Below are 10,000 nucleotides of genomic sequence, written 5' to 3' on the forward strand. Positions count from 1 at the left end.
TTAAATAGTGACGAAGAGATTAAAATACTGCGAATTTGTATTTTGAGAAGACGTTCTTGTTGCCGTCGCCGTTGTCGTTGTCTAAGCTCCATATTGCTTTTGCTCATTAAACCCATTGCTTTATGGAGCTTTCGTAGCCGTCGTCGTCGTCGTCCTTGATTAGGATCACTATGGGGAAGATATCTGTTTACAAACATTGCTTTTGTTATTCAAATGTGCCAACCACTAAAACAAAAGACCCTTTGTTTCGACAGCCAATGAGGCTCTGGCTGGCACATTAATAACAATAGGTGACGTCCATCCCTGAATCAGTCAGTCGGTTGGTGGTAGATCAGTCAGTCAGTAAGTAGATGGACAGATACAACAACGAAAGTTGAATAAGAAGGGAAAAAAAAAGCAAAATACGCACCCAAGACTTTGACTTGAAATGTGGCTGTTATACTCCTGTTATTACTCACTGCCTCACACGCGTAAAAGCCATCGTGTATCCCTGGATCGAGTGAACCCAGTCGCAAAGTTCTGTTAAACTTTTGGTGGAGGAAAAAATCTCCTGAATCGTTGATTGGCGCGCCATTTTGGTACCAACGAATTTCAGGAAGAGGCCTAGAGATACAAATAGATATGTTAGTTATGCCCAAGATGAAAACTGTCAACGTATATTGGAATCCATTTCTGGCCTGTAGTGAAACAGTATACTCAATACTATAGTAAAACAAGATGGACTGTTTTGCATGGGCTGTACATAATTCAGCTGATTCGTAATGCGACTAGTCTTAAACTGAATTGATCCAAGAGGAAGGATGTCGAAAGCGTTTGAAACACGCGGACTTGCAATGTGGTAGGTGGTTTGGAACCAATTCCAAGAGGAGCAGATATCAATGATCGATATCATGTACAAATGCTGGTCAACGAACAAAATAAAAAAAAAAAAGAGATCTATTGTCTTCGTCCACCAACATGGCGACGGGGCAGAGAGTTTAAGATCTCCAGACGACGGCAACTTCGATGACATCGTCGTCTCAAATATAACTCTGCACCAGCTATCGGGAGTCTTTCGTGATAATTCCATCTCGTTCACGTTGTACAATGTGAGCGGACTATCCCAAAAGTCAATTGCATGGTACAAGCGGTCTCAGAGTATGCTTACGTTGTTTTCAAAACTTCAAATTTGGCTATACGCAGAGAACGGCTAAAATATTTGCCAAAATGAGTGCCGCGCGTATGGCTCCATTTTATTTCCTTTTGAACCAATGATGTGATTGTTTGTGATTTGCCGAAGCCGTCGCCGTTTCTTAAACGCCCTCTCCTCCTAACTTGAAAACCATCTGTATAAACTTTTTGTCAACGTCTCTGTTGGAAATCTGTAATTCCGTAACATCGTTCCGGGTTCTGTACTCCGGCTGAATCGTAATATATGCCTGACGGAAGTGCCATACCTTCCTCCCGCTGTACAATTCAAGTAGAATTGGTCGCCCTCAAGAACGGTGTACACTCCCTGCGGCTTTGTGTAAAACCTCGTAGGTGAACTGGGACTCGGTGTGACTATTTCCAAAGAACAACAAACATCAGTCAAATGGCCCTAAACTCTGACACGCTTTCACTTGTCAGCGGGGGACTGCAGTGCTCAGCGGTTGGTATGCAGTTATTCGCTATTTCTACAAATCCCAGAGCACAGTTCATTAGGGGGGTTATTTGCATTAAAACAATAGCTACCCAGTTCACTGAAGCATGATACAGTCCCAAGAATAAATTACTTGCATTTTTTTTTGCGTAAAAAACCTCCCAAAACGGTATTGCATTATGGGATGGGGGAAAGAGCGAATGGCTGCTTACTAGTTTATCCCGAGAAATTTCTGGTTTTTCTTCAGTTAATTTGTTATTTCTATTTTCATTTTTCCGTTTGGTTTTTACTTCTTATATAAGTGGCTTGCAACCAATCTCCAGAGACACAGATAACAATGTTGCAATGTACAATTGCTAGTCGACGAACAAAAGGAGCTAATGAGATATCTTTTGTTTGCGTCCACCAACATGGCGGCGATGACGTAATTAATTCCTCAAAAATAATTCCAAATTCAATTCATCAGCTTCCCACTTCCCTGCCATCTATAATAGAGCCTCCACTCCAACAAAATTACAACTTTAAATCACCGGAAATAACCTCCACGGTCAAATGGGATTCAAACATTTTTAAAGAAGGCGTTTGAATCCGAAACAAATAAGTTTTAGAATCGCCTATTTTGTTTTCACCTTTCTCGGGAGTGACCATCTTGAATAATTGTGACGTGTTACGGTTGCCCTATTGTTATTATGCAAAAGCTCTTTGTACCAGAACAATAGGACAACCATACACGTCACAATTATTCAAGATGGCCGCGACGTGGAACTAAGCGACTTTGAAAAAAGAAAAATCGAGCAAATTTGCTCACACACATTAGTTCCCCTGGTTTAAGCTTATCAGGCTGTAGCGAGAGTGGAGGCTGCCTTTAACCAGGGGCACCCAACGAATCTGTTCCTCACATTATCTGTTCCCCAGAGGAATCTTGCTGGCTGGCAAAAATACAGGTGTTTCGATGAGCTGGCTGGGAAATTTTGTTATTGATAGAGGTTTTGCCTGGGAACTAATGACATTTTCTAGCATTTCAACTCGAGCTGGCTGTAGAAACTCTGAAGACTGAGGACGACCAAAAAAAAAAAGAAGAACCTCTTCCCTCACCCAGAGAGTAGTCACAAACATACCAAACATACGACGGCTGGTCAGAGTGATTGCGCTTGCGGAAAAAACCTTGTTTTGTCCCGGTTTTGTCGCTTTTGTTCGGTCGTTTTGGATCGAGGGATTTGAAAGCGCGCGGAATTCCTGGCTGGAAAATAAATTAGATCAGCTGGCTGGGAAACCAACCAATTTTATCTAGCTGGCTGGGAAATTTCTTGTGTGTCTTGCTGGGAAAAAGGAACAGATAATGTTTTCCCAGCAACACTGAAAAACACCGGAAAATGCCTTAATAACATTTATTTTCATTAACTGGGGTATAATAATACATTTTACAACAAATTGGTCGTTGGGTGCCCCTGTTTAACCTGCCTGCACAGACATTCCTTCATCTGAATGCTCAACCTTTTGTAACGTTAATTAACTGAAGATTGTTGAGCAATGTCTGAATCATAAAATAATATAAGGAAACCTTTTGCCGTTTGCAGCTTTTCACTTTCTTTCTTTCTTACCAGATATGTTATTGACGTAAAAATATACAGGGGGGCCAAGAACCGTATCAAAGAATAGACCACGAGCTCTGCATCTCAGTGGAGCTGCTAGCGGGTTCATAAAGGTGAAGAAATCGCTCGCTTCAACTGACGAAAACAGCAGATCACCGTTTGGCTCTGTGAGGATTCGAGGCCCAAAGCTCTCCGGAATCGGTTGCCCTGTGCCTGTAATCCACTCATATTCCACTCGAGGGTAGCTGTATGCACGCGGTGGACAAGGAAGAAGGAACGGCTCTGCCTCTACCATGGTGAGGTTGATGGGTGTGGTGGGGGAAAGAAAGTGCCCAGTGACTGAGGAAAAAAAAGAACATTTGTTGTGGAATCGAACTGATTCAATGTTGTGTAGACTGATCATTGTGTACAATTACGTATTACGTTGATGCTTTGTTCGACTGAATAGGAACTTAATTACATTGTTACTCCTGTATTCCTTTAGGATTTCGGAATATGTAAATATATTGCATTTTGTTCTATGTAAAACGTTGGATGTTGAATGTTGGGTGTTTTCCGTTTAAATTAAACTGTCTTTTGCAAAATCATTGTGAGATGAAGAACACAACAGTCCCCAGGGACTGACGGAAAAATAAAATAAAATAAAATAGTCGTCGCCCTCGTCTTTGTCCTCGTCGTCGTGATGCACGACGTGAATTGGTTAAGGGGGGTGGCACTTGACTACAGGAAGACAATCGTCGCTAAGGAAGCTTTTTAATCAAGAGCCCTACAAAAAGGTTGCATGGTTGGCTCTTTGAAATAACTTTTTCGATAGAAATCTGACATCCCTTCAATCTGAATGCGCATGCGTAAATAGTACCAGTCCTCTGCCGTGCGTTTAAATGAAAACATGTAAACATTCTCAGGAAACGAAACGAAGGGGCGATTTTTCACTGGATGAGAACCGTCCCATAATTTTTCGTAATTTATAGGATGGAATTTCTATTTGGACAAACTATGGAACTGATATTTTGAAAAGTGTATCAAGGGAGAGCCTTACGACGTAATTGTTATAATTTTTTTGAGAAACACATATTTTTTAAATCCTTGCTACAGATTTTGTGTTAAAATGTTCTCATAGTGTTGCGTTAGAATTTTGTGAAAAACATAGTTAACTCACTGAATTTGTAGGCATTTTCTGATTTGAGAGAATGATATTAAATGAAAGGTATAACAATTGAAACCATTGGGAACTCGGAAAAATCCAAGCCACAGATGGGATTCGAACCCACGACCCTCTGCAGTGATCTTGTACGGATGCTCTAACCACTGAGCTATTGGAGACTCTATGGTGAGCAAGGGTGAAATGTAGGTCTTCGATGCAGCTCGAGTCAAAGACTCACATTTTACCCTTGCTGACAATAGAGTATCCAGTAGCTCAGTGGTTAGAGCATCCGCACTAGATCACGGAAGGTCGTGAATCGAATCCCATCTGGGGCTCGGATTTTTCCGAGTTCCCAGTGGGTTCAATTGTAATACCTTTCATTTTCTGATTTAGGCAGTTTCGTGATTTACCAAATATGGTTGTGAGTTGAACTAGACAGAGAAATGTTAAATAGGACACACTTTGCAAAAAAAAAAAAAAACTAACTGTAGAGTGAAAGGTACTCGAGAAATGATTAAATTAAGGGGTTCATAGCAAAAGTTTTTGGTAGTTAAGAGCCCCCCCCCCCCCCCCTGCCTTTCATTTGAGGCCGGACGCCGGATGTTTTGTTCTGTTATTTACGATTTCACGTACTGTACTTTGACCCTATAAAGTATCTTTTTCTTTTTCTTTTTTTTTTTTTTACTTTTTTTGACTTGGGTATCTCAGGGAAGAAAAGGGCCAAAGAAACACAAGACAATCAAGCCCAAAAAATCCTTCATACAAACAAGAGGTCACGCCTTATTAGTAAACGAGATAGACGATCACATGGCATTTCATTCACGCGATAAGTTTTGCTTTCTTTCTTTTCTCCAAACTCAAAATATCAAAATTTCGGAGAGTTTGTCGTCGCCATACAAGACTCAAACCTCTTAATAGGTTCTGGAAACTTCAGTCACCAACAAGAAGTCGTTTCCGGACTTCACAAAAACCGGCGATCTAACATCAAGTGAAAAACAACAAATAAGCAAGGTGGCATACCATAAAACCAACATGATGTGGCCAACGCATCACACATGCGCACAACCATTTCACCCGGGCAATTCGCAACCATGAACAACTGTTTCGGACTTATTAACCCTCAACAACATACCCAGCAGGTGTTTTAGGCGCCCCTTTAAGTGGCAGCTCCACATACAAGAAATGTGGGAAGCTGGGTTGGAAACAGAAAAACTTTTCTCCCACGGCAAGCGTGCTGGGAGACAGATTCACTTCATCGTCATCTTCAAAGTCGTGGTTGTCGTTATCGTTGTCATCATCACCTTTATCGTCATCATAGTTATCGTCAGCGTTAGTGTCAAGGTCATAGTCACCGTCATCATCGTCGCCATCAACGTCATCATCATCCTTATCATCGTTGACGTCAACATCATAGTCATCGTCATCGTCATTGTCATCATCTAAGTTATCGTCAATGTCATAGTCATCATCATCATCATTATCATCGTTGACGTCATCATCACAGTCATCATCATCGTCATTCTCATTATCATCGTTGACATCATCATCATAGTTATCGTCATCGTCATCGTCATCATTATTATCATCGTTGACGTCATCATCATAGTGATCGCCAATATCATCGTCATCGTCATCATCGTTATCATCGTTGGCGACATCATCATAGTCATCGTCATCGTCATCATCCTTGTCGTCGCCGACTTGATCATCATCGTCACCGATGAGATCATTCTTCATGAATATCATTTACTTGGTTACAACCGCCTTCCTCTACGCTTTTTCCAACATCATCATCACAGGATAGCATGACAAACGTCACTTACAACCTTCTAACTCACCTGCAAATTTCAGTGGTATCTTTCTGCCCAACAGCGCTCCAAATTCATTTGACACGAAAACCTGATATACGCCTTCATCAGCCAATGTACTGGAGTTTATGGTTAGTGTTCCCAAAATGTTATCTACTGCGATACGGAAGTTTTTCGCCGGTTCTAGGACAGTGCCATTGAGGGTCCAATTAAAAGTACTTCGAATATCCCGCGACTGAATAGCAATAGTAAAATTAATTGTCCTTCTCAGTCTCTGCGCATTGTATTCTCCCACTTCGCCAATAATAACCGGGAGGTATCCGTTGACATCATAAATGCCAATACTTGCTTCGAAAGTAACTGAAATAGAAAGAAAAGGTTTGGGTTAAGCAAGAGAAAATGGGAGTTTCGTTACACTGAGAGAGACGTCCAGATCAGAAAGAGCTCTCTCTCAAGAGACGACTGGATCGAGCATCTTTTGTTTGAAGTGAAGCACATATGAAAAATTGCGGCCATTTTCTTGTTGGGGCCATCTTGAAACAGCAGCGTAAGAAGACTCAAAGTGAGTGGAAAGCCATGTAGCTAAATGTTGCTAAAACCCACTTTCAAGGATTTTTCCGTTTAATAGCGTGAAACCTAAATGAGATGGAAATAGACTATTTTACAGTTGTGTGCTTAGTTACCTGGCCTATGGATGAAAGTGAGGCTAGAGTTGACCTTGTTGAGATAGAAACCTCACTGCTTTTATTATGTAAATTCCAATTAATTAGCAAGAGAATAACATTATTAACATGGGAGGTCTGTATCATAACAAGGTCAACTCCAGGCTTAATTTCGTGTAAAGGCCAGGTAACTGAGCACATAACTGTAAAAACGTCTATTGTTAACCCCGGAAGATGAAATGAAAAAATGATTTTTTTCAATGTTGACTCAGGGATTCACGGAAAAAATCCGAGCATCCGAACTCAGTAGTAATGTGGAAGTCGTAGGTTCAATTCCTTCAAAGGAGAAATACAACGAAAAAAAGCAAGGTGACACATACACCTAACCGGTGTGGCCAACATTTCATGTATGCGCACAACCATTTCACCCGGTCAATTAGCAGCCATGGGCAGCCGTTTCAGTTTTTTGGGCCTCATCAGCATGGCGTAGCTAACATGCTAGACGAGTGTTTTGGCACCCCTTTAGGTGGCAGCTTCACATGCCATATTTGTGGTAAGCTGGGTTGGGAACAGCAAAACTGTTCTCCCACGGCAAGCGTGTGGGAAAATGGATCACCAAAAGAGGCCTGTTTGTCATGTACATTTTACCGTGCATACGGAACCCGGGCCCGCAGTGCGCGCGGCCGTCAAGTCTGTTCTATCCTGTCAATCCTTTGCCCTTTCACCGGAAGCGATGCATTTCTGTGCGTAACGATGTTGTTGTCGATCTACTCTATCGAAAGGACGCCATCAGAGTCTTTTTTCTCTAAGTTAACACAAATAATTACATTATCAATAAAGTTTATGTTTTGACGTCTTTTTACACTTGATTCGAAAATACCAGACTAAATTTGTCTTAAAATAATTAGCACAAATAACAGCTAAAGCATGCACAACAGCTGACGTCCGAATCGCCGCTCGCTGGCAACCCAGTTTTAGTGCAAAAGCTTAATGACAAAAAGGTTGCCATAAAATCTTTAAAATGGGTTTCTGGCCCTTTAATTGCAAACAATTGACGAGATGTCGGATAGCACAGTTTTTCCCGTTCGCTGAATTCTGATTGGTCAATTCAAATTTCAGATGCACCGTAAGTACAACGAAAAAAACCAAGGTTATACATACACCAACTCGGTGTAGCCAGCATATCACGCATGCGCACAACCATTTAGTTACGCCATGCTGATAAGGCCCAGCACATTCTCGTCATCAGAGCCTTGGATCTACCCAAGGCTCTGGGAAACTCTATGTGGGAGAAAATGCGCCGTAGGGTTCTTATAGCCAAAAATTTGCTATTTGAACTTTACGGCGCCTGCTCACTCCTCGTGCTAACATGAATGCACCAATTAAAGACGCTTTTGATTGTTCTTCACGAATACCAATGAGAAGACACTTTGTTTCAAGGTTCCCCAGAGCTCTTCTCTCCCTTAGTCAAGAGAAGAGCAGTCTGGGGTCGAGAATGGGCCCACTGAGCAAAGCCGAAACAGCTGTCCATGGCTGCTAATTGACCGGGTGAAATGGTTGTGCGCGCGCGTGATGTGTTGGTCACACCGGGTTGGTGCATGTGTCACCTTGCCTTTCTCGTTGTAAAGGAGCAATGGGAATTTTTCCGAGTATCCCCGAATCACCCACCGTAGACCACTTTCGTAAATAGCGACCACCCTTACTTTCTTTAGTATTTATGTTAATTAGATCTACTTCTGTTATTTTGAAACAGATATTCTTTTGAAATTTGCTCGTCGTAGCGAGGGTAGAAAGGCTTATTAGCATTAAAACAAAAGAATATTTTACTTGGTCGCCATTATGAAAGAGGTCTATTGAAAAAATATCATCTCTTCAAGTGAGATTTAGTCTAAGAAGACACGGGCACAAACTTCTTAAACAGCCTGGGAAAAGGGTATATTACAGAAAGCGGTTGCAAGTTAAGTACGTTCCTAGACATTGAATTGGCTCTTGGTAAATATGACTATCACTATGATTATCTTACGTTCCGTGCAGTTTTGACCGGTGTATCCGTTGATGCAAGAGCAGTGATAAGATATTCCTCCTTGAAAACAGCTTCCACCATTTTTGCAAGGCAATGAAATGCAAGGATTTTGTCCTAAAAAACAAATGGAATAAGACATAAACAAATTGAACAGATTTTTATCTGCCGGGCAAGACGCGCAAAGGTATCAAAACTAGAAGTAATTTGGACCCTCGAGGCTTGGGTCTATTCTCGATTTTACGTCAGAGACTGCTTTGCAATGTAGACAGGAATGCAAAGCAGTTTGTGACGTCGATAATAGACCCATGCCTCTCACATCACGGCCATTGGTCCAAAATTACCGCCAGTTCTGCCAAGTTTACGTGGCTTGCACGGCACAGAAAAAGAGAAATTCTGGGTAACAATGGTGACATATGTTTGCTTTGGATGAGCAGATTTATATTAGGAACAAAAAATATTTGAGTTAAACCTTAACCCACAACAAATGGAGATTTCGTGTAAATAAATAAGCGAAAGATGAAATATAAAGGAAGCCTCCAATATCCTGCAAAAGGGCAAACATAAACTTGAATTTGTATGAAAATTCCTTCAAATTTAAAGTTTTCAGTCAAGCTACGTCACGCGTGACCAGTAGTTTTGAAATGTGAACTGAGTATTCAAATTTGCGTGCCAGGTTTGAACTCTGCTCTCGAGATTCGGAATTTCCCGTGGACATTTCCTTGATCGAAAATAGTTGGCTTTGAACTTTCGTATATTGTAAAATAAACGGTGTTTGAAAGTGAAAACTATTTCTAGCGTTTGATGAATAATTGTTCAGTTATTGTGCATTTTTCGCATCAACTTTCGGAAAAATCGTCAAGATTCCATTGAGATCTCAGAAGCTCCAAAGAGGAATTCGCCAGGGCACCCAACGATAATCTTCGGTAAAATATATGTTCAGGAGAGTCAAACTGTTCTAAGAATTTCGGTTATAAGTTGCCAAACAGTTACAGATTTCTTTACTAAAACATCACCTAAAAGATTCGCAACCAGGAAAAAGTAGTCCCTTACGTTTTCGGAAGGGATATTCTCTCAATTTTTGGCACTTAAAAAGGTCACCTAGTAGTTTCGGGTGAGCAAATGGTTCGCTTGGAAGTTCTTAGAAGGTAAC

The 10,000-nt window shown here is 41.2% G+C and overlaps 1 protein-coding gene across 1 annotated transcript in view; it reads right to left on the reverse strand.

The window, feature by feature from the left end:
- Positions 1-10,000, reverse strand: part of LOC138046015 (neurofascin-like) — a 36,559-nt gene that overhangs the window by 10,385 nt on the left and 16,174 nt on the right. The window contains exons 3-7 of the mRNA XM_068892703.1: positions 8,851-8,964; positions 6,196-6,525; positions 3,223-3,552; positions 1,437-1,542; positions 410-603 (exon numbers count right to left, since the gene is read on the reverse strand). Of these exons, the coding sequence (XP_068748804.1) occupies positions 410-603; positions 1,437-1,542; positions 3,223-3,552; positions 6,196-6,525; positions 8,851-8,964 (1,074 nt within the window). The remainder of the gene's footprint in view (positions 1-409; positions 604-1,436; positions 1,543-3,222; positions 3,553-6,195; positions 6,526-8,850; positions 8,965-10,000) is intronic.

The sequence above is a fragment of the Montipora capricornis genome, chromosome 4 (assembly GCF_036669925.1).
Source record: "Montipora capricornis isolate CH-2021 chromosome 4, ASM3666992v2, whole genome shotgun sequence".
Classification (NCBI taxonomy): Eukaryota; Metazoa; Cnidaria; class Anthozoa; order Scleractinia; family Acroporidae; genus Montipora; species Montipora capricornis.